The sequence below is a fragment of the Centroberyx affinis genome, unplaced genomic scaffold, assembly GCF_046629955.1.
Source record: "Centroberyx affinis isolate AG114_WGS23_722 - 3 ecotype Tasmania unplaced genomic scaffold, CSIRO-AGI_Caff_v1 ptg000773l_1, whole genome shotgun sequence".
Lineage (NCBI taxonomy): Eukaryota > Metazoa > Chordata > Actinopteri > Beryciformes > Berycidae > Centroberyx > Centroberyx affinis.
In genome coordinates, this window is record NW_027279381.1 from 261,237 (window position 1) to 286,571 (window position 25,335).

The following is a 25,335-nucleotide window of genomic DNA, read 5'->3' on the forward strand; positions in this document are numbered from 1 at the left end:
GTTTTTTTTATTTGCGATAAAAAATAGGTAGAAGATCTCCCTTTACAAATATACAAGGGAAATAATCCCTGTAATCCCCAGTCTGTACGGAGAGCAAGTGACTGCAGAGGAGTTACAAACATGGAGGACAGATACACAGAGAGAAAGAGAAGAGGGTGAAACGTTCATTAAATAAAACATTAAAAAGGCCTCCGAGTTACATTGATATACAGATAAATCACCCAAGTTGAGATTTCACCATACACATACACTTAAGGGCATAGCAGAGAGAAAGAAAACCCGAAAAACTAAATTAAAAAAAAACACAATCAACCCTAAACCTAAGTCTCTATCTTTCCCAGAGATATGCTACAATAGGACAGACAGATCCAGATCAAATTCATCTGGGAGGATGCATTTTTAAAATATATATGTATATTCCTAAACGCAACTACAAATTTGTCTTGAGATACCGTGACACATTTGAAATTTAAATCTCCCCTCAAATCAAGTGGAGCATGTAGTTGCAGTTGATTTCAGACTTTTGTTGCAGTTGATTTTACACTTTAGTTGCAGTTGATTTTAGACTATAGTGTGTTAGTGAGGGTATAACCACCATCCCAACTTAATGCCAATGCTCTCACGGTGACCGTCGCTTTCTACAGGACAAACTGAGGTACATGACACCCACCACTGGGTGAGACGATAGATAGAAAGCTCCGGGGTTTTGGCTCAGTCAGGTAGATTGAGAGAGAAGCAGCTGTTTGCGGGCGCACATACTGGAATCTGACCTTCTGTACACCTTGTAAAACGGATTTTGTAACAGTAGTACGAAAAAAAAAAACATCCACATACTACAGCCAAACCAATACATTCAGTCTTGTGTGTTTCTCAGTCATACATAGTGTTCTTGGTTTTTTTTTGCTTCATATTTTGGTAGGTGAGTGTTTTGATTCTTGAAGTGTGCGATGTGAGAACGGTTTTGTCACATTGTTGTGGATGTGGCGTGCCACACGGCTCTCTTGCGGGCCCACTTCTTTTCAGCTCATTGGAAATACTGCTTTGTTTATGTAAGAGAACTTCACTCCTTTAAGATTTGATTCTGTCCTGCTCTCGCTCCTGTCGGTTCACAGTTTTTTGTTCCTTCACAACATGCTTCATTGGACTCAGATGAACGACTCAAAACTGACCTAGATGAAAATGTAACAGCTAGGCCTGACTGCTTTACCTCGGCCCTCAGTAGAGAGCCAGAGGTGAGAGGTCACTCGGTTGGGAGAAATGTATCGTAGCTTAAACTACTCCAGTGAAAGGACACGGACGGGTGGGCGGCTAGACCAACGGACAGACAGACATCACAGAAACCGGAAACGTCCCCATGCCAGCACTTCAGGTCCCGTCTGAATATTTCTACAGCTTAGAAACTGGGATGTGTTTTCAAAAAGGCAAAGCTCTCGGCCGAGCTGCTGCTGAATGACGGAAGAATGAGTTTGTGACTCTCTGAATTAACTGCTTCACCCCTCCATCCCCCGCCCCCCTCCCAGCGGCCGGGCAATCAACGCGGCCTCTTGCGCGTGACGAAGATCAGGACCCTGCGGATGGCGATGAGCCGGTCCTTCAGGGAGGTCATGGACAGGATGGTGAGCTGGGCTCGGTTTTCCAGTGGCAGAACGGCGAGCAGCCACCAGCTCCAGGCTGGGCCGCTGGGACTGGCCTGCAGGAGAGAACACACACAAACACTGAATGAGTGAAGTTTCAGCGCTATCGTCAAAGAGCCATGGGCAACGACAGGCAAATTCAAGACATTTCATTCATCTAAACCAGTGATTCTCAACCTTTTTCAAAGCAAGGACCCTAATTTAGTCCAAATTAGAGACACAGACCCCCATTTGATGAGATTTTGTCTCTCGAACCCAAATCTGACAGTATATTTATTGTCAGGTATGATTTTGTCCAGAATCCCATGACTATCTGTATTGTAGGTAGAGAGATAACAGTGAAACTATGATCAGAACAGTCATTCTTCTACATTCTCTAATTGTGTTAACTTCTTGTAAATGAAATAACGGTGAAGTTTAACAATTCATCAGTTTGCTGGGGACACCCTGGAACCCCCTCAAGGACCCCTGGTGGTCCCCGGACCCCACGTTGAGAACCACTGGTACCTGTGCATTTTAAAACATTGTACAGCACTTCATTTCAAAATCATTTTCTACAAATCATGTCTATTCTTTATTATCTAATTAATAAAAGGAAGTAAAAGTTGTTTAACCATAACTGCATTTAAATTAATTTTCACATCTTAGTTGCAAATTTGCATACCGTAAAACTTCAATTAAACGGCGAGTCCCTTTTACTGGTCAGGTGTGGCGACACGTTTTGACAAATAAAGGCTGGTCTCAATTAGCAGCCGGTTGCCATTGACACTGCAAAGCATCTCTCTCTGTCTCTCTCTCTCTCTCTTATGCGCTGTTTCTCGGAGCGAGATCAAATAAATGATTCGTAATTGATAAGTTATTCGATAGCCTAATTTTTATACAAGTAAAATTCATACTGGTTTAAATAAACAATTTGATAGTATTTCCCATCTTTGCGGAGCAGTTCAGTGTTTGAAGCAAATAAAAGCTCGGGCTATTAATTGAAGTTTTACGGTAGTCAGCATTTTCCTCCATTTCAAGAAGGCAATGGTGAGCTGGTAACTTGTTTCCACATACAGTACATTTTCCTTAAATGTGCAGTGAATGGTGGAGAAACCAGTGACTAGGGCTGCAACTAACGATTATTTTCATTGTCGATTAATCTGTTGATTATTTTCTCAATTAATCGATTAGTTGTTTGGTCTACAAAATGTGGATCAGTGTTTCCCAAAGCCCAAGATGACGTCCTCAAATGTCTTGTTTTGTCCACAACCCAAAGATATTCAGTTTACTGTCATAGAGGAGGAAAGAAACTAAAATATTCACATTTAAGAAGCTGGAATCAGAGAATTTTGACGTATTTTTCTTAAAAAATTACTCAAACCGATTCATCGATTATCAAAATAGTTGGCGATTAATAGTTGACAACTAATCTATTAATCGTTGCAGCTCTACCAGTGACACTGTGTGCTGGAAGGGTTTCCCTGTGTCTCTGTCCCACCTGCGGGTCGGGGTCTTTGCTGGGAAGGTGTCCGAAGTGGCTCAGGATCTGGCTCTTCATGTTGTCCTTCAGGGAGGTGAACCAGCTGTTGGCCTGTTCGTACACAGAGTCGTGCACCTTCAGCAGCTCTGCCAGCTCCTCCCCCTCCACCTGACGGGACACACACACACACACACCGCTCTCTTGTTGCTGTCTTCTATCACTTTCCTAGGGCTTTCTTTATAAACTGTTTTCTTTTTTTTTTATTTTAATGAGACTTTAATGGAAAGCACTTTGTTAGCTAATATTACATGCCATAATTATACACCTATTTAACAATAAGTGCCAATTCTCCACATCCTCCAACACACACAGAAACACACAGAAACACACACACACCTTCCGGTCCTCCAGGTACTCTATCTTGGCAGTGTTGTATCCGTCTCTCTGGCCGTGGCTCAGCACCTTGAAGCGCGACACGCCGATGGTGTCGACCACCGAGCGGCCGTCAGGGAAGAACTTCACGTCGCGCACCTGGAAGAGGATTCAGCTCGTATTTATATTCACGGACTCTCTGCTTTATTTGACCGTGCACAGCGGGGAGGTTACGGGTTAAGAGTTAACACGGCGACACGCGCTCACCTCCAGCATGCAGCCGTAGTCGGCAAAGCCTTTGAGCTCGTCGGCGATGCACATGCCGAACTGCTTGGTGCCGGTCTCCATGGAGCGGCGGATCATGAGGCGGTAGCGCGGCTCGAAGACGTGCAGCGGGCAGGGGATGGTGGGGAAGGCCATGGTGCAGATGAAGATCGGCACTTCCTGGTTCAAGCTGCAGCAGAGGAACAGAGACGCTGTGTGTGTGTGTGTGTGTGTGTGTGTGTGTGTGTATTCATCTGCTGGTTTCAGCATGCTGGATTTAAGGATTTCCTTCTTAATACTACCTGGAACTGAATTTAAATTTCTGGTTTCTGACTGAACACAGATAATCAAAGTTCAGAAACTATAAAATGGGCAGAGTAAAAAAGAAAGGACACCAAGAACTCAACTGTTAGGGGGCGATAAGTCCAACTGTGTTTAGTGAAGCGGATAGGATGCATACTTAAATTGTTAATATTATTATTTGTGCAAAGAAACCTGTCATTGCATGGTGAAAAAATAAGACCTTAAATACCTGTACTTTAGACATTTTAAAGCCTTATATTTAGTTTATTTATTTCAAGACTTTTTCAGATTGCCAGGCATCTTTGGTGTTGTATGTAGCTGATGTTTGTATAGGTGAAGTGTTACTGACTAATTACTATTTATGATCCTGTGATTTTTGTGTTTAAACAGACACAAATAACCATTCAAGTGTCTGTGAGTCTGTGTGTGTGGGGGGGGGGGACTGACTTGGACAGCTCCTTCATCTCTTCCTCGTGGATCTTCTTTCTCTCGGCCAGCTCGTCTCCGAGGTAACGCTGCAGCACTTCTTCCATCAGCAGGGTCTTGTTGAAGCCCCTGGTGGCCAAGTACTGCAATGACAACACACACACACACAGACACACACCCGTTACACACAACTAGGCTGTAACTATAACGGTACTGTAGGGTTATTAGATAATTGGCCTCCTCTACCTCACTCCAGCAGTATTGTTACTTCTAGTGTTCCTCCATATCAAGACCACATTTCCCATAAGCCCCGCTGCCTATTGTTCAAGCTCCTAACAATGTTACTCCCTCAGCATTTGCGTGTGTGTGTGTGTGTGTGTGTGTGTGTGTGCGCGTATGTGTGTGTGTGCGCGTATGTGTGTGTGTGTGTGTACCTCGGAGAGATTCTCCTTGCAGAGGGGGCAGTTGGGGTTGTGGTCCAGGCAGCGCTCCAGACATTTGAGGCAGAAGGTGTGTCCGCAGGGCGTGGCCACCGGCTCGTAGAAAAGCCTGGGGGACGACCGCCAAAAAAACCAAACAAACACACAGAGGTTAACATCATTAACGCACTGGACCGCCTGACACTGGCTGGCTCACATTAACATGATACACGCACTACAGTTTGAGGCCCTGGAAATGATCGGCAAAAAGTTGCATTCAAAATTGAGTACAAGATACGAAGGATATGTGCAGGGTTCCCACACTCGCTTGGACACCTAATTTGAGGACTTTTCAATGACTTTCTAGGTTTTTTTTTTGGGGGGGGGGGGGGGTTGTTTTGGGGAATTCAAGGATGTAATGGCCATGTTTTGGGGTAAGACATGACATCGGTCAGAATTAGACATCATAGAGGCCTCATGTTTTACTCCTGATGTTGTCAAGTCAAGAAATCCTGGTGAAATCCTTCATTTTAAACAAATCTCCATCAGTTTTCCTCAGGATGCTGATCCTAGGAGGGACAGAGGGAGGTCCAGAGAGCTGAGGAATATTGATGAATGCATTTTTAATAGAATCAAGCACTTTTTAAAGGCCATCCATCCATTTTCAAAAACTTTTAACGACTAATTTTTCCTCCAATCCAAACTTTCAAGGATTTTCCAGGCCTGTGGGAACCCTGAATGAGGGATAAACTTAATCCAACAAATACCGTTGGTCATAACTGTATGTGCGTATGGTGCGTATACATGCATTTAGTGTGTTTGTGTTTGTGTGTGTGTGTGTGTGTGTGTGTGCATGCCGTCACCTCATGCAGAGGGAACACTCCATGTCTCCACTGTCCAGCAGCTGAGCGGGAACCGTCCTCCCTCCACACACCGCAGCCTTCTGGGAGCAGCTCGCCTCGTCTGCACAACACATCACAACATCGAAAAATGTTATCACCGTGACAACTGCGATAACTGCGACTCATCTGCCATCAGTGATGTTTTATTTTCCACAAAAGGAGAATTCCTCTAATAGATGGTTCTATTCATGTTGCTGACTGAGTTAAAGTGGATGCAGACCAGTAGCTCTTCATTTGAGACGCGTTTGACTTCATGTCAAACTTGAATTTTTATTTGCGTTGTTTAAAAATCTCCTTACAGTTTCTAAAAGCTAAACCAGCATTTTATCATTCTATTTTTTAGTTCAAATTCAAATATTTTACATAAATATTTTACGTCAGGCATCATTGCATTAGAGTAGGTGTAACAATGTTATTTCAGCAGTGAATAATATAAATTAGCTAAATTAAATTTTAACTCAATGCTCTGTATAAGTTGCATTCCTACTTTCTATTTTTTATTTTACTTATCTGTTTATCTTGAATTTGAATTAATTAATTACTTATACCTGAATTTTATCTTTTATCTCTTGTGTGTGTAATATATGTGTATATAAAGTCTATATAAAGTCTGGTGTGCTGGATTTTTGTTGCTGGAGTGCCAAAGACAAATTTCCATTACATGTAATGTCGTGGGCAATAAAGATTTATCTATCTTTAATGTTATTTTGGAATGAAAGTCTTCCCACCTGGTCTGGGAAGTTTGGAGGGGGGGCTGAAGCCCGCCGGGGCCCCGTCCCCGCTGTGCTTCCTCTTCAGGCCACCGGGGGGCGCCGGCAGCGCTGCCAGGACGCCGGCCAGGCTCTTACTGCTGCCGCCCTCCCCCACCGCCGGGTCAGGAGACAGAGGAGCGAGTCTGGAGGACGAGTCGGACGAGTCGACCGGCGCGCTCTTAGTCACACTGAACTCTGAGTCCTGGACAGAGAGAGGGGGAGGGGGGGTGGGGGGGTGAATTATCCTGCAGCGATTATCCTGATCACTCTGACTCTGTGATCATGATCATTAGCCTTGATGTGGGGAACAGAATTATTTTATTGCAGTTTTTGTATGTTGCCACATCTTGATCATTTTCAGCTAAGACTGGGCATTCTCAAAGAAATGTAATGTCTTTGTTGCCTTATTCAGCTTTTATTGATTATGGGAAATAAAACTGCATTTACAATTAGACACTAGTGTGTGTGCATGCGTTGGGAGTAGGGATACAAACTATTAATTTGATATGCATTTGCTCACATAAAAGCTGCACTAGGTAAGTGTAATTTGTATGTAAAAATACACCAGCATGTAAACATAAATCACACACTGGGGCTGCAGCAGAGAAGGGTCCCACTAAGAGGCTTCAGGTCCGCTCTGTTTGCCCAAATTAAACATGAGCTGCTGTCAGCAGTCTGAACAGTTTTCAAACAGTTTCCTCTTGCTGCTGCCAACATGTGAAGTTCCCTAGTGCAGCTTTGATGTTCATTAAAATACAATATATCTGTTGTGCACAGTGTGTGTCTGTGTGTGTGTGTGTGTGTATTAACCTGTGCGGAGCAGCCAGATCTCTGTGTGAGCGGCCTGAGGGAGCTGAGCAGGGCGGTGGGTTTGATGAGGCGGGTGGCCGCTCCGCCCTGCAGGGGGTGCAGCGGCGTCGGCAGGTCCTCCCTCTCAAACACCGAGGAGAACAGCTCGCTCAGCACCTGGGACACAACACACACACAACACAACCATGGCTCACTGCTTTACACTTAGCTTAAACTTAACTGAGGGACAGTAAGCAGGTAAACTGAAATCTGAAGCTAGAGATGAACAATTAATCCAAAAAACAAAAATCTAAATCGCAATATGAACTTCTACAATTTCCAAATCTCAGAGGCTGCAGTTAATTTCTTCAGAGAGAGTTTGGTCCAAACTGGATTTGTGAACAAAGAGTTTTAGAGCTGCAGGTGATCTTTGGTCCCTGAATCAAAACCTTTCATCTGACTCAAACTTTTCTTTTGTTTGTGTCTTTGATAGATAAATCAATAAGGGTCACCACCACAATGGACAATAGATTTTAGAGATGATAACATGTGAAAGCAATTAAGTTATATCCACTCTTCAGTCTTTGCCTATTCTCACTCTTTCACCCTGCTGACTACTGAATATTTTTTCTGACCGTGAGCCAATCAAATCAAAGCAAAACAACGGCTCCGTGTCAAACAGGCTCCTGATTGGCTGCCCGTTACGCTGCTCTAAACAAAGCCTTAGTGTCTTTACTTCTGTTTCTCCACTGTCTGAACAGTTAAGTAGCCTGATGTTAGTAGAAACCTAACATTATTATTCCCATGTGGCGACACAAAGCAGGTGTGAGGCCAACGAAAAGAGAAAATGAAGACAGAGACCAAAGGCTTCACCTGTCACAAGATCCTGAAATAACACGTGACATACTGTATTCCTGGGAAAATTATCTAGGCAGGTGATCTTGTTTTTGTGTACCAGCCCTTGGCAAATGAGCCATAAAGTTAAGTTTGCTGGTTTTGTGTGTGGGAACAAACATTTTCATCACAAACACCAGAGGAGAGCCTTCACTTGAAACTTCAGCACTGTGCCCATGCCTTTCTTTCCCCCATGATAATCAAAAGTTAGGTGTAGCGTGCCAGCTTGGCCCCGAATTTCAGTACAGTTTAATTCTGTGATTACAGGGATGAGGGGGATGCTCCTGGTACAGAGCATGCCCTGCAGCGGGCCGGCCGTCTGTAACAGTTATCAGTGCGTGTAATGCTGACTCCTCCAGGCTGCTGACTTCCTGCGGGACGGGGCATCTGGGACGGGACAGCAGTGCGTCATCAGCTAGCTAACGGCTGGGGAAGAGAAGAGGGGGGCTGACTGGAGATTTAGCATCATAGCTAATCCTGTCTGATCTAGCCTGGAGAGGGATAAACACACTGTGAGCGCTATATACACTATACACTCGCCTGCTGACGTAGCTGTATGTCGTGACATAGTAAGCCGGGCAGGAAATTATTTTTTTCTATCCACTGGCCAAAAAGTGTCTCAGGCTTCTGAAGGTTCATCAGCTGCTTTAAAGGGCGACTGTATGCTTACAACAAAGACAAACACGTCACCGCATACATAATTTGTGTAGACTAGCAGAGGCTTTGTATTGTTGGTTTATTTATACTCCGCAGCAGTGGGGACACATGAAGACAAAAACTCCAGAACAACAACAAAGACTGTGATGTAAGAGCGACAAAAGGCGGCTGAGGGAACCTGAGGGTTTAAAAAGCGTTTGATCGGTTAGAAAGGTGCAGATTTCCTCTAATAAAGCACACTGTTCATTTTGAAGAGTCGACCACAAATTGTTAGCAGGAGATGGAAACAAAGGCAATGAACCAGAAAAGAAAATGGAGACACTTTTCCACAAGGCAACCAGTCATGTGACATTTTAGACCAACTGCAGATGATTACTACATCCTGGCGCCTGGTGTGTGAAACTCAAGTAGTTCGGCCAGCAAGTCCGAAGCACAATGTGGTGCTTTGTTTTTTTTTCAAAGTGTGTCGTTTTGTTCGTATGAACCAGCCAAAATTTGTTTTCGCAGCAAGTACACTGTGGCCTTAACTGTTTGACCCACCAATTTGATATTCAGGACAGAAAATAACCTCCAAATGAAGGCTGGTTACTTGCATTAGTGGCTGGTGGAGCAGACAAACACAGCACCGAGAGCAAATGTGACATGTGGCATTTGGCTGACAACTAACACAAAGTGCTTGTGTGGTAAATAAGCTCATTTCCAAGAAACCCACTGTCCCTCCGAGGCCGACCATCTTATAATAATACATTCTAAATATAGGTGTAATAAAGGAGTCGCATGTCTACCACAGCTGAACGGCTGTGGAGCAATTACTTTTCATTAGCATCCGATTCCTTGAGATAAAAAACGTCGGAGTCAGTGTTTCAAACGCGTTTGAATATCATCGCCTAGGAACTGCATGTTCAAGTGTTGGTACGTTTATAGACCCTGTACTTTCAGCTCATGTATAACAATGATTTGGACTGACTGTACAACGGCAAACAGACATTTCTTTCTTTAAAACAAAAATCAGGAAGAAGTGTAAGAAAGAATAAAATGTCTTTTATGACTTATTTTTACAGTCAGACAAGCTTAAGAAATAACTGGGCGGCCTCTAAACAGTGAATGACCATTTACACATAATAGATATGACTGAAATTGCTGCTTGTGCTTGCATAGGGTGAAGGATATAATCTAGAATGTAATGTATCTTCTTTTTTGTAATCTTTTCTTTCAACCACTGCTGCAATTAACTGTATAGTGTAGAAGAAATCACCGCGCTCACCCTTGCTTTATTTGTTGCGTAAAAAACAATAAAATATCTTCAGTAGAAAACAGATGGTTCAGACTCAAAAAGAGGGTTTTCCAAACTCATTACGCTCTCATTATGCTCATTTTTTTTATTTTTATAAATACAGAAGGAACATTTCTGCTGGTGCCTTCTTCAGGATATAATATAGGATGTAATGTGCTGTCTGTCCTCTTTTATAATCTGTTTTTTCGGCCCTTGCAGTAATTCACTGTAACCACTAGAGGCTGCTGGGGAGGCGGCCTGGGGACTGAAAGGCAGGATGGATCAGGGACTTCGGTTTGTTTTTCACCTGCCAAAATGCCTAATAAGTGTTTTTTTGTTTTTTTTTATAAGTTCCTCTTACCTTCTGAGCCTCCAGCTTGACTTTGGTCCAGTCAGGCTTGAGCGCCACACACAGGAAGTATTCCTGCAAGGCCTCGTCGTTGCGTCCCGCTTTACTCAGCGCCGTGGCTTTCAGGTAGTGAGCCTGGACACACAGAGGAGGAGAGAAAAACAAAAAACATGAAACACTGCAGGCTGCTGGGACCCAAATCACAAATCAAGTAGATCAGGAGCACATATTAAAACTGAGATAATAACACAGGTAGGGGCAGGAGAGCAGCAAATACGAATATATGAATTTTGACATACTGTTAATACCGTAATACAGCATCTTCTTAGATTTTAGGATGCATTTCTACATCTCACCTTTGCCCAGACATACAGTGCTTTGTAAAAGTATTCACCTCCCCTTGACCTTTTGAACATTTTGTTCAAAAGTTAACTATGAAGTTATTTCAAAATACATTTATTCAGGATTTTTTTGTCTTCTTCTATGCAAAGCAATCTGTTCCATCAAAGTGAAAACTTTTCTTAATAGGCTTTCTTAATATGTTTGCATGTGCAATGTCTTGTAACTGTAAATAATTTGTTTTGAATTTGTTTTGTTTTTTTACATATATATTTTTGAATATTTATGTACTGTATATACACAGGTCTCAGTCTCAATGGGACTTATCTGTTTAAATAAAGGATTCAATCAAAACTGAAAACAAATGTGTTGAAGTTTAAGTTAAAGCATAAAAATTAGAAAAACAGAGACATTTTGCACGCGTATTCACCCCGTTTGCTTCATTTGGGCTGTTTTCCAGTCCAGTTTTTGAAGTTGCATAGAACTTAGACAAAAAGTCCTGAATAAATGCATTTTGAAATAACCTCATAGCACAACAAAATGTGCAAAAAGTCAAGGGGGATGATTACTTTTGCAAGGCACTGTGGGTATATTTGATGTTGCCCTCCTGACTGGTTCCTGTCTGTCTCTCACCTTTGGCCAGAGAGGTTTGACCCTGCAGAGGCTGCTGGCGTCCTGCACAGCCTGGCTGAAGCTCCTCATCTCCATGTGCAACTCTGCCCGCTGGCTCAGCAGCCGGCCTGTAGAGGGCGCTGTGGACCGCAGGGAGAAACACACACACACACTCCATCAGGTCAGTGGATATGGCTCTAGGGGAAGAGCGGGTTTTTCTAGGTCTAGCAGAAGTAGGCCAGCGACGTAACACACGTGGCATGAGACCTACTTCATATGTAAACGTGCTACATAACTGTTATGTAGAGGGAATAACTCCAACACTAGTCACATTATCTAACATATAAACTGTATATAGGTTTCTATATACAATAGTCACTGCAGTGTAACAGCTTGGCCTGTATTTGGAAGCACTGGTCACATAATCAAACATTTTATAACGTGTGTTACATGCACAGGTTAGTGAAGCGTTTTATTCTTCTCATACTAGACAGACAGGTAGAAATGAATTTTGATCAGTTTCCTCCCCTGAATTTCATCATTCTATATTTTTAAGACTTCGAGGATCCAGACTAGGAAGTGAGCATTTTGTCAACCAAGGATTTTAATTACTTACTATAGATTAAAAAGTAACAATCTGTTCTAATTTTGTGCTGTTGATCATTTTGTAAGACTAAATGTCGTTTTATCAAATGTTGATGATGACATCTCATTTTGGAACCAATCTCTTCTTCATGTGTATTTGCATGGGGGAATTGAACCAATCTAAATGAACCGACAGCTAACTTGTAATAAAACATCTCTTCTGTAAAGGGAATTCTGTAGCAAAACAGTTACATCCCAACACAAACAAGCCAACAAGCGGTTCAAGCCCGGGAGTATGTGGGGACAATCTGGGCATGGAAACTGAATAAGAACCGCTTTCCTCAGGAATGTGGCACGTGTTATTAAAATAAGCAGAATCATAATATAAATAACCTACCATGCAACTTATTTTTACAGCACATTTCTTAAAAGACCACAAAGTGCTGTGCAATAAGATAACATCATGTTCACAAAACAGCTTTCAGATGTTAACAAGTTAAGAGCAAGTAAATAAACAGAGCTTTCAGTTGTGTCTTAAAATAAAATAGTTTGATAACTGTACTTTACTACTGTAATTTCTAGACTAGCCTGGAGCCATTCCTATGATCAGGCTCCATCAAACCATGGTAAACTGCATTAGCTACCAGTGGTGGAAAAAGTCCTCAAACCCTACTTAACTTACACAAAGTAGCAATGCCATAATGGAAAAATACTTTTCCACTTTAGTTCAGTAAAAGTAAAGTATAAGTATTAGCAGTAAAATGTACTGAAGTATGAAAAGTAAAAGTCCTCATTCTGTCAGAGAGTTAAATTATTGAAGCATTAACCTGTCAGAAGTATTTTAATGTTGTCGGTCTAACTGCTCCATATACTGTTGGGGAGTTTAAACTCTAACAATGCAGCATATTTATGAGCTCATCGTATGTTTTGCATGTAAAACCTTATTCTGCAAAGTAACTCCAGCCGGCAGATAAATGTAGTGGAGGAAAAAGAACAAGATTTCCCTCTGAAATGTAGTGGAGGAAAAGTAGAAAGTCTCACAAAATGGAAATACTAAAGAGCCACTACCTCAAAATTGTACTTAAGTTCAGTACTTGAGTAAATGTACTACTTTCTACTACTACTACTTTGTAGTTACTTTCCACCTCTGTAAGCTACAATCTAACAAAAGACACACTGTCCAGCACATTACGGATGACTAACTTAATTGTGTGTTCTGTGTACTTGTAGTGCTCGATGTTGTACATGGGCCAGGTCGCAGACGTCAGATTATAACAGCAGGGTCATGTTGCATTGGGGTTTTTTTGGCTGCGGTGTCGTTTTAGAGCCAAGATCGGCCCCGAAGGCAACATTTTGATATTGTTGTATCGTAGAGTCAACGAATCACTAACAAAGCACCTGATTTTGTCAACACGTGATGCAAAACATTACACCACAGCACTAAGGAAACTCTATAGCCGTTTGTGTTTCACAACAGGGACATTAATCAAGGAAGAGTGGAAAATGCTGTAAAATTCTGACAATGGCTGCTAAGTTTGCCTTTTCTATCAAACCCCAGTGTCTAAAATTAAGTTTCTGCTCACCTGCCAAGGGCTGGTAAACAACACAATAAAAATAAATGCCTGATAAGAGTATTTTTTACCAGTTCAACCAATTCATATACATTTTTCCTACAAATATGTTACCCAACCCCTTTTCAATGCTTATTCGTGTGTAGAATCAGGTCATTTAAAAGTTGCTTATACAATGGATCAAGTTTGTAATTCATCATGAAGTGCAACAGCATTCATAATGACAACCGGCAGCAGAGAAACACGTGGAAAAGTTTGCAGTTCAGATGCTACCAATTAGGGCTGGGCAATATATCAGTATTATATCAATATCGTGATATGAGACTAGATATCGTCTTAGATTTTGGATATTGTAATATCGTGATATGGCATAAGTGTTGTCTTTTCCTGGTTTTAAAGGCTGCATTACAGTAAAGTGATGTCATTTTCTGAACTTACCAGACTGTTCTAGCTGTTCTATTATTTGCCTTTACCCACTTAGTCATTATATTCACATTACTGATGATTATTTATCAAAAATCTCATTGTGTAAATATTTTGTGAAAGCACCAATAGTCATCCCTACAATACTGTCACAATATCGATATCAAGGTAGGCTATTTGGTAAAAATATTGTGATATTTGATTTTGTCCATATCGCCCAGCCCTACTACCAATCCAATTCCCAATTACCAATCAGGAGTCTGTTTGATACAGAGCCAGTGTTTTGTTTTGATTTGATTGGCTGACAGTCAGATTGTGTACGGTGGCCAGCAGGGACAAAGTTTGAGAACAGGCAAAGAGCAAAGACTGAGTCTTTCACATGTTATCGTCTTAAAAAGTTCCCGGCCAGTGTGGCGGCGACCCTTAGTGATTTGTCAGCCAAAGACAAATTTTACTGCCATTTGGCGCTTGACGGGTGGGAATTTCGGATCCTGGACCCGTTAAGCGAGTTTCTTAAGAAACCTTTTTTCAAAGGCTGGATCTGCCATCTTCCCACAGAAGGAACAGAAGGAACAGAAGGCAGAGAAGCGGCCCGGCCTGAGCTGAGTCAGCTGAGAACGCAGCGTCAACACCGACAGCAGGACCATTGCAGAATATTTATCCACAAATCCAAAATATTGTGCTAAGATCAAACACCCGCAATATGGTGCTACTGATGATTTATGACAAAGTTATGTACGTGGCCACTCCTGACGCTCTGATGCAAAACAAAAATATGGTTATTGATTAACTGTAGACCAGTGAGCTGAAATGTGCAGTTTGGGGCCAAGCCATAGGAAGAGCAAACAACACAACTGCACTCTGGTCCAGAAAGCTTTGTGTGATGCTATACTACATGTAATTAAATACGGAAACAGTAAGAAATAAAAGCTGTAAAAACAGGAATTTCAAAATGCATGGCAGTTTTAAGTCAAAAGAAGCAGATAATAAGAATCTAGCATAAGAATATAATCAGGGTATATGCAGGAATCATGAAGTTAAATTCAATACCTTTTAAGACCTTTTTTAAGACATTTTCAATATATTTTAAGACCTCAATGCCACTTCGAGCTGTAACCGGTTACATCAGCGACACCTTTAATTTACATTTACTATACATTGATTTCGAGATTGCAAAGCTAAACAGTCTTAGTTTGCGATAACTTCTATGGACCACTGTATCAATACAACAGAATTCAGATAGGCTGGGAGGGAACAAAGCTCAAGAGAATAAATTGAGTGACTAACCCACAGACAAGGTTTATTAAAAGTAATAACAGTAACACGCTCACACACACGCACGCACACAACACGGTCATTAACAAAAATCTCTGTGCTCTTTGCATGCTTTGCTCTCTTTCCCATTCACTTTCCATAGTACTTTCCACTTAGTGACAGCCGACACAGAAGAATCCCAAATTCTCCTGGTGCACAAGAGAGCGTCTCTTAATTTCCGGGTTATGCATTACTGTTTCCTGTTGTAGTTTGTTGTAGTAGTTGTGAGGAGCAAAATAAATAAATTCACGCAAACTTTTAGCATGCAAACTCTTTGGACAAAATAGGCTATTCACATTGAAAAAATAGCTACAAAATTTTATTCCTCATAAAATGGCGATTAAGACTATAATACTTTTTAAGGGTCTTAATTTTCGCTAAATTGATTTATTAACTTTTAATAGTTTTTAAGACCCCACGGACACCCTGATAATACTACTGGCTATTGATTTTCATCAACCTTCAATAACAGCTTCACTAACTGGTTAAATCATTAACCCTCAACTTAAAGCTTTGTCTTTGGCCTGACTTTACGCTGAACCCTCTATACAGTTAGGCTAACGATCAGTGAAAACTGAGGCTTTGACTCTCAGGGAGATAAACAAAATGTAGGATTTCATGCAGATTCCTTGAACTATAGTTTCTTGGAGGAAAACCTAAGAAACATACCGACACGTGGGCTGCCCTGCTGTATACCATGCAGAATTCTTGCACTAATTATACATCAAGTCAACATCCAGACTTTGACTGTGGTGATCTCAAAGAAAACCTGAGAGGAATACGTGGGTTGGGCTGAAGTGCATGCCATAAAAATAATAAGAAAAATACATGTGACTAAGTAAATATGGGAATTTTCAAGCCCCATCTTCTCACGTTGAGTGGAACAACTCAATTAGCTGTCCATCAATCAACATCTTTGTGTTTTTCCCACTCTTTAGTGCCGAGGCTCTCTAATCAGCCCCAAAGGGAACAAGCTGTGGGTGGATGAGAAGGAAGGACTAAGGATGATGTTGATGATTAATGACTATTTTGGGCCTCTTTCCCGCGGGACGTCCACACAGCCCAACCTCTCTGGGTAACACAGGTGCATAATGACAACACAACTGGGTCAGCGGCTGACGCTGGACAGGATGATGACAGAGGTCCAGACAATAATAATCAAAGTTATTACTAATATTCAGAATATAATAAATTCTAATTAGGAAAAGTGAGCAATATCTGCTGCAGTTTGCGGTTGATGTGAAATTCATAGATAAAAATGACTTTGGATGTTAAATAAAGTTGTAGCAACGAGATGTCATTCCCATTTCCTGCTTCTTCCAGTATGATGTGAACTCTACATCTTAACGGCAAAATGTTGATGATGTCTCACTTCCTAAAAAAGTTAGCTAGGTGGTCAACTTCACAGCTGTAAGCAAATCTGTCACCACAGCAACAAATCACCTATTGTGGATAAATGTCGCAGTGGTGATCATGGGTGAAAACTAGGGCTGAACGATTTTGAAAAAATATCTAATTATTTTGACTGATGATTATTCTCATTTTCATTGAAAAACGTATTAAAATTATTATGGTGTGATTTTTGCGGGGATTCTGTACCAAACAAAGATGTTTTCTTAAGTCTGTAGAATAAGATGTGTAGGCCAGGACATCTCTGCAGCACAAAAATATTAAATTTAAAATGGTATTTTGACACACATTTTGCGTTTAACAAATATTGCACCTCCTGTGATTTGAAAATTGCAGTAGACCATATTGCGATTTCGATAAAATTTTGATTAATTGTTCAGCCCTAGTGAAAATATTGTAGCATTTTTTCCAGCTTCGCTTCACATGCGCGTCAATTTGACTGAAGCTCAGACTTGAGCCTGTCACTCCACTTTCAAACAACAAGATCAATAAGTCACTGGAAGTCCATTTATTTCCTACAGAGATGGAAAAAATGGAGGATAACAGCCATTCAAAGCTTCCCATTTCTCTATGACTTTTATGTGAAAGATTACATCATCTCAAAAACAAAGCTTGGAGAACATCTTTCATTGCGGTCGATGGGAAGCTCTGATGTCATTTTATTTAGTTTTCTCCCAGTTTGTTTTCAATTAATGCTACTTAATTAGCGCTTGCTAGCTAGCTATGTTAACTCATCAAAACAATATAGCCTAACGTTTGACAGGCAATACCAGAACAGCACAAATACACAATTTACCAGTTCAAAACTTCGAGGCAGCAGCAGAGCACTACACTTGAACAAGATGTAACCAAAGTCTCTGGCTCCGCCCATTGTTGGTCAGAATAGAGTGACACACTGACCAAGTCCGTCGCAGTTTGATCGCGGGGTTAGTCGACTGTCAGAAGTTTCTAAAACTTTCAAAGCACTCTCTGGGCAGAGCAAAGAGTTTGTTCACAGCAGGGAGGGAGTCCTGAAATAAAGCTAGGGTCGTTATAAAATAGGAAACTGAAGTCTGTTTAGAATTTGTATTTGCGTGGGTATCTTACGATTTTTCATGTTTGACTTTTGAGATACGATCACATCAGCAGTTATCATTTTATTCTTTAATTTGGCCCCAGAACTCTGTCTGATTCTGAATGTAGATTCTGAATAGAAAGCAGGATCAGCTTGGCCTGGTCCTAACCAGACTCTTTGTCTCTTTGATCCAAACAGTCTGGGGACTTTGTGTGATGTTTCCTACAGCGATAGCATCGCCGTTGACGAGGTGGGTGTTGTGATTGGAGCATTTTCTCTCTGATTCATCTCATTGTCCAGAGAGAGGAAATGTCGACAGGTGCGAACCTTACAGCTGATTCAATACGTTAAAGTTTGGGCAGACTGTGTGGGCAGAACGTGGAAATAAAAATGGGACTTTAAAGGATGTAAAAAATCTCTTTCAAAGTCATGTAGTCGAGGAAGCAATTGTGTTTAGTATGTCAACAATTCTACGATATTGAGGGAAACTTAAAGGGTAACACTAGGGCTGAACGATTTTGAAAAAATATCTAATTGCAATTATTTTGACTGATATTGCAATTGCGATATGATTTGCGATATTAGAGGGAATGAAAATTTTTACATTATTCTCATTTTCATTGAAAAATGTATTAAAATGATTATGGTGTGATTTTTGCGGGGATCTGTACCAAACAAAGATGTTTTCTTAAGTCTGTAGAATATGATGTGTAGGCCAGGACATCTCTACAGCACGACAATATTTAATTTAAAATGGTATTTTGACACACATTTCGCCTTTAACAAATATTGCGCCTCCTGCGATTTCAAAATTGCAGTAGGCCATATTGCGATTTCGATAAAATTTCGATTAATTGTTCAGCCCTAGGTAACACTGGTGTAATTTTAGTTTTATCATATCGTCATTAACGCCCATGAAAAGTCTGAACCCACTGATGTATTTCCACAGTCAGAAGCTCCTACTGTCTGTTCTGCTGCAGGTTGGAAATTACAGGCTCCCATTGTTTTCAAAAATACATTAAAAACAGCTCAGAGAGAAACCGCTGCCTCGACTAACCTAATCCATTATCTTAAATAACACGTTTATTGTATTTTTTCTTAACCTGACTTTATAAAGCCACAGTCATAGCAAATGTAATTCCATGCTGCCAGTATTTAATGTGAAGAGATCATGGTGCGTATTTGTCTCCCACTCTGCCACAAGTTTCATTTTGTCTCTTCGCTGCCGCCAGAAGTTTGAGTGCACAGAAATGGAAAAAGTTAAAAAACAATCCCCATTTAACATGATAATTAGCTGCGTGATAAAGACATGTTAGGACACCTTGCAATACACGTGCCGTTCAACATGATGTACTGCGTGAGTCAAGGCAGCAGTGTGTCTCTGAGCAGATTTTAATGGATTTTTGATAACAGCGGATTAATATTAGGTTTAGAAATTTCATGGGCAGTAATTCCAATAGGAAAAAAGGTAAAATTACACCATTGTTCTCCTTTAACGCTCAAAGGTTCAGCGTATTGTTCAGGTCCGTCTCAGGTTTCTAGACTGTCTCCTTCCAGCTACAGTTGGACGGGACGTCCCGGCTGGTGTACTGGATCAGAATAAACCAGGCCAGGTATTCTCATTCAAATTGATGCTCCTGAATAGCCTGTCTGTTGGAGGCGTCCGCTCTACTCATTCTGATTCTGGGGCTGGCTGTGACAGAACAGAAGATCCAGTTCTTCAAGCTGGATGCGGTACAAATGAGAAGGGGCTGACCTAAATGCTAATGGCTTCTCACAATAGAAAACATATGCAGGAAATTAAAAAGGAAGTAGACGGAAAGAAAAAGCTGGAAGCTTGAGAAAAGCATCATCAGGCAGCACAAGTGGATATCGCACATATAATGTACCTAACAAAATGCGTAGCAAAAGTATGCATCTTAATGTAGTGTTTTCCATCATGTTATGTTACATTCTCATTCAGATTCTTTCATCCACTTCAGCTTTGCCTTTGCTTGTCATTTATCATTTTGTTTTGATTTTCCTCGAGGTGAGACGTCCTTATCAGCCCTGCAGGATTTGTTTTATCTGCCTTGCACAGATAAGCCATTTGTTTCTCTTTGTGTGTTTATTATTTTATCACTGTGTTATCATTTCATTTCTACGTGTTATCACTGTAAATAAACTAAAATGAAAACATAACCAGCTTATTTCATCACACGAAACGAAGCTGTGGCTTGTGCTGTGCAGCCAAGTAAAACATACTCTTACTCACAGATAGGCTACATCTCTCTCTCTGACTGACACACACACACACACACACACACACACACAGTATATCATTTTCATGGTGTACATACAGTGCACAAGCCACATGACACTGATAAGTGAAAAGAGGCCAAGCAGCACAGGTTGAGTAACAGCTGTATAGCTGCTGACATCACGGCCCCCTAACGCTCTGTACTGGTCTGCGTCACGGATGCCAGAAGGCCTCCTGCCGGGTTTGTTGGGAAAACACTGGCTGGCAGCGACAGAGCTGCGAAGGCACTCTGTCCACTCAGCGGCCCGATTCCTTTACCAGACAGAAGGCGTGAATCAATATTGATCTGCAGACGAGTCGGCAGAGAAACGTCTGAAAAGAGCCCGTTTGTACACTCAGAGAATCTGACGTGTTTTTTTTTCCCATTTGGCTGACACTTTTATCCAAAGCATCTTACACTAACACTTCAGTCTGGGAGGCCCTGGTGGGAATAGAACCCCCAACCCTGGCAGTGTTAGTGCCTTGCTTTACCTGCCGAGCTGCAAAAGGACCAGAGAAACCAGCTTGATATTTTGATTCTGATATGTAGGCCGAAGGTGTGAAGGTTGCTCAACTTCCTCTGAGGATTCAAACTGAGCAAATTGAGTGACGCCCTGACCCAGGATTAATGAAACACACGGGTATTCTCCATGTGACAAGCCATCGGAACATTTTGGGTCTTGGCCGATAGTTTCGGGAAAACGGCAGCTTATAAATAAAATAGGCTACTTCTTTATTACCATAGCTATGTAATAAGAACTATTCGTAAAGCATTCCTCTCTCTAAGTGCTAAAGTAAGTAGGTTTGAAGTTAAAGCAGCATTGCAGCAGTTATATCACTCCCTTAAACAGCACAGCCTCTATGGCCTCAATGTATGGTTACCCAACCTATCATAAACTGCCAGCTTAACCCCAGAGGAGGAGGGGGGAGGAGTCAATCCAACCCAACCCATCACAAATGAGGAGTGTGTTAATGCTATATGTAAGTATTATATAAATGAATAACTCAAAGTCTGGGATAATTCAGGGGGGGCTGATATGTCCTGAAAGCCTGAAATATCTAAAAAATAAAAATAAAACTAACACACATCCCAGCCCTGTAGCTGCTGGATGTAAAAACTACAGGTTATAAATATAAAATAGGGTATGGATATGTGTGACTTAAGCCATCATAGGAAAATAGGGTACATGGATAAGTGTGCTCAGATAATGAGGGATGGAGTGTCATGTAACGTCTGACCTCAGTAGGGTTTAGACAGGTGAGAGGGGCGCCACCTATGGGTGACACCGGGACGTGAGAGAGAGAAAAGTAGGTCACCTGGACAAAACGCTTCAGGTTTCACAAACATGAGTGGCATAAAACAAACATGATATGATTGGAAAAAATAAACAACACATTTCTAGTTGTATCTACGGATGCAGTGCTCTCTTACCTAGCTCTACTGCCATGTTGTACTTCTCCAAAGCATCCTTGTGGTTCTGTTTTTTCCACAACACCTCTCCGTCTATCCAGTGTTTCCTGGCTTTGCTTTCAGTCGCGAAACATTTATCCAGCAGGCCGCTGAGAACAACATTTAGTCTCAGGCCGATGGGCAGCACCTGTCCATCTTTTTTGTTCAGCTTATGTTTGCAGTGTCCACAGTCTTTCACAGAGTCGTCCTCCAAGCAGCGTTTGCAGAAAGTGTGGCCGCACTCCAGAGTCGTGGGTTCATGGAGCAGGCACCTGCAGAGGAGGCAGGAAAACAAGTCCAGGGCCTCGTCCTCCACAGGCTCTCCATCTGTGTCAAACCCATCTTCCCCGTTACTGTGCGTGCCGTTTTTAACATGCCCGTTTGTCCCCGCGATGTTCAGCTCTTTCTCGCGAAGGGTACGAGCGATGGTTTCCACCAGGAGGCGAAGCTCGTCCGGCCGCAGCTTGCCCAGGCTGGCCGAGGTGCAGTACGAGTCGAGCGCCTCGGATATGCGGCCGGCACGGGCCAGAGAGTCGGCTTTACGCAGGCACAGGCCCCGGTCCGGCTGCTGGAGGTCGGCGAGCTGGGAGCTGTAGATCTCCACAGCCAGGTTAAAGTCTCCAGCCCGGTTGGCCTCTTCTGCCACCTCCAGCATTTCGGGGCATATCCCCATAGCTCCGGGGTTGGAGAGCGGATGGACGAACAGCTCGCCCTGGTGAGGCTGGATCCCCGTCTCCATCTTCAGCAGCGGAGGAAAATCCGATATATTGACGGTGACAAAGTTCACTGAGAGTCTGGCAAAAGCAGGCCAAACTCCTCACGCTGCTTAGAAATCATATCCCGACATAAGGCTAACTCACATTCAATGTTTTGCTCTCGAACGAAAGACCCGATTGATCCCGACTCTTACCGCTGTTGCTGGCTACTGGAAGTAGGTTAGGCCTCATTCCGAGTAATACGAACTCACATCAAATAAAATAGGACGTCTGTCTAACACCGTTGGTCCATGTCACGGTCCCACAAAGAGCTGACTATGTGTTCTCCATCCCAAAAGCCAATAGAGGATGCAGTTTCCTTGTCAACAGCACTCATGTACCGGCTTCCCCTTCACGGAGCAGCGGGTTGTGTTATTTACCAAGCTCTCCGCTCGTCAGCTCTCTTTCGCCTCCCCTTTACATAAAGTAGGCGGTCTAATGTTACTCGGCGTCAAATGAAAACTTGTATTCTTGTGTTCTGTGCTTTTTAACACTGACGGCAACTCTGAAACACGATTCTTCAATATATTTGGGGTTGTTTGGTCGCGAGACGGTGGGTCAAATCCTGGCTCATCCGTTAGCGAGGAGCAATAATACGCTTCATTTCCATTTATCTATCGCGCTAGCTTGCCGTTAAGATACTTAGCACTACATCGACAGTAAACAGTTGAGGTTTTAAAATACTTCACGGTAAACAAAGAGTGAAAAAAATATGAGGTTTGTTACGAAAACACGGGATAGTGTTCCTTTGCTTCAATGAAGCGCAGCAGTCCGGGTGCAGCTGAGCGTCACTTGTTTTTATATAAGAGCCCCGGGAGCGTGAGCCACAGCGGGTTAGCTTACACCGATTGTCCCCTCGACGGTAGTAAAACTGAACAAACGATCTCTTTCCAAGCTGATATCCCAAAAGTCGTTAATTTTACCGAACTCACAGGGACTCACGGACGTCATTTCTTCCTTCTTTAACCGTGAAAACGCCGATAAAGGCAAAAAATAGTGTCTTCGGGATACTCCATCTTGGTTGCTAGCCAGCTAGCTTCACCAGCTAGCCGTTGCTACTTGGATTTCAGAGATAATTTACCGAAGCAGGCGCATGCAGTCACGTGACGCCTGGGGATGATTCCTATTGGTCCGCTATATTGCTCACTTACATAACGCAATGATATTGTATAACCTTTCACCGTCAGCAGTGAATAGCAGGGTGCTGTGTTTCACCAAACTGCACCACAATAATGATGTTTGTAACAAGTTTTCACACGTGATATCACGCTGAGATGCCTGGAGGACGAAGTGAAATCCTCATTTCGTGTATTTCGTGTCTGGTTTACTGTCGGGACTTGAAATATTTGTCTCCATCCCCGGTTATATCACTGTTCCAGGAGGGGAATTGATGTATTGTTTTATGTAATGCTTTATATAAGCAGCCAAAGTATTGCCCCACTCTTGTTTTTGAGCTACAGTGTTGAATACATAATGTCATTATGTACTTACACCTAAAACACATGCTCATAATTTTGAGTCATATAATAAAAAAAGAAAACATTAAAGCATTTCCACTCAGGTAATAATCTGTGTTTTTTATCATGGGATATGATGTGAAAACAAATGGTGTCTAGTTTCAAATATTAACTTGAATCTGCTGCCACTGAAAACACATGGACCTCGGCCCTGCTTGTGATAAAATCATCTGTGCTCTAACAGAAGACAAGGCACAGACAAGGCACCCATCAGCCATTCAGTTATCTCTGCTGCCACCGACACGTGGCTGCTGCTACAAAGACCGTGTTGGAAACGTCACTGTAGAGCCAGTGACTTTAACGTGCCACCCTGGATGATTTCAGTGTGCTTTTTAGGATACTCTTGCCTATTCAATCAAATTGAAGTCACATAAATCCAGACAAACCAATCTGACACATTAGGGGCAGCAGGGGCCTTTGTCACCAAACTGTCACCCTGCTGAAATCTGTGGCTGACCTCTGACCAGCCGCGTCATGCCCATTCAAGCTGGGGGGGCACGTGCCCCACCAGATTTTTGATATTTTTATTTTATTTTATTACTATTTTTTTATAATATGTAGTTATGATCATTTTATATTATGAGTCAAACGTATTCTTCTAATTATGTCATAGATCATACCTCAAAAAGTCACACACCCCTTTCCCTGTATTGGTTTCTTCCAAAAGTTGCAGGATGAACTCGGTTCATGCTTCGCACGCACACAGCACTCTGCTGCCCATCAATGCTGGAGGAGATGTAGGCTATAGCTTAACGGTGTGTTGCTGAAGTGGTTAGCAGAGCATCAATCCCCTTTTCAAACGAGAAAATGAAATGCAATTAGTTATACACACTTAATTGCATTTGAGAAATATAGGCATAGTTTGCATAGCAAGATAGTTGGCTAGTACCAGCTAAAGTTAGTAGCCATCCCTCAATCCGGTTGTTTAGCCCAGTGGTTCTCAAAGTGGGGTCCAGGGACCCCCAGGGGTCTGTGGCACTCTGCCAGGGGGTCCGTGAAAAGAAGTGTACAGAAGAGGACATGTCTTCTGATATCAAGTCACAACTCCTGGAAAGATTGAGAGTGTCTAAATTTGCGGTTCAATTGGATGAGTCCAATTGCAATGCAAGCATGTGTTCAGTTTGTTATAGCCTGCATTTATTTTATGATTAGACTTTTATCAATCATTACGTATGAACTAAGAGTGAAACACTTTATCTTGATGTGTGTGTGTGTGTGTGTGTGTGTTTGTGTACTGAAATGTACTTTGAATTAGCACTTTTCTCTTGATTTGCCTTTGATATTTTGTTTAGGTACAGTGTTACTTGCAGCTAATTGATTGATTGTTTTATGGGTATTCTGTGTTGAGATGGTGCAAATATTTTTAATACATATCTAATATCTTTCTAATACACTTCTCTTGTGTTGTTCTTTCACATAACTAAGACTATAGAAGTGTAAAAAATAGGCTACGTCAGATTATTCCAAGGGACATACATGTCAAGTCAAGTCAATTTTTATTTATATAGCCCAAAATCACAAATCAGAATGC

At 41.9% G+C, this 25,335-nt stretch overlaps 1 protein-coding gene across 1 annotated transcript; it reads right to left on the bottom strand.

Annotated features, from left to right (window-relative positions):
• Positions 1-3: 3 nt before the first annotated feature.
• LOC139644696 (LON peptidase N-terminal domain and RING finger protein 2-like) lies at positions 4-23,319 on the bottom strand. The gene is made up of 12 exons (XM_071520153.1): positions 21,515-23,319; positions 11,469-11,587; positions 10,509-10,631; positions 7,345-7,500; positions 6,511-6,736; positions 5,744-5,843; positions 4,896-5,010; positions 4,483-4,604; positions 3,736-3,922; positions 3,493-3,627; positions 3,115-3,264; positions 4-1,690 (listed from the first exon to the last, which is right to left on the bottom strand). Exons 1-12 carry the CDS (start codon positions 22,269-22,271, stop codon positions 1,532-1,534), a joined length of 2,349 nt encoding a protein of 782 aa, XP_071376254.1. The 5' UTR covers positions 22,272-23,319; the 3' UTR covers positions 4-1,531.
• Between the last annotated feature and the right edge of the window lie 2,016 nt (positions 23,320-25,335).

Bases quoted from the DNA above. Each gene is read 5' to 3' on its own strand.
- LOC139644696 (XM_071520153.1), bottom strand. From the start codon at position 22,271: ATGGAGACGGGGATCCAGCCTCACCAGGGCGAGCTGTTCGTCCATCCG. The intron at 3,923-4,482 runs GTCAGTCCCCCC...CCTCTGCTGCAG, and splicing joins GAGATGAAGGAGCTGTCCAA to CTTGAACCAGGAAGTGCCGA. The intron at 3,628-3,735 runs GTGAGCGCGTGT...ATCCTCTTCCAG, and splicing joins ACTACGGCTGCATGCTGGAG to GTGCGCGACGTGAAGTTCTT.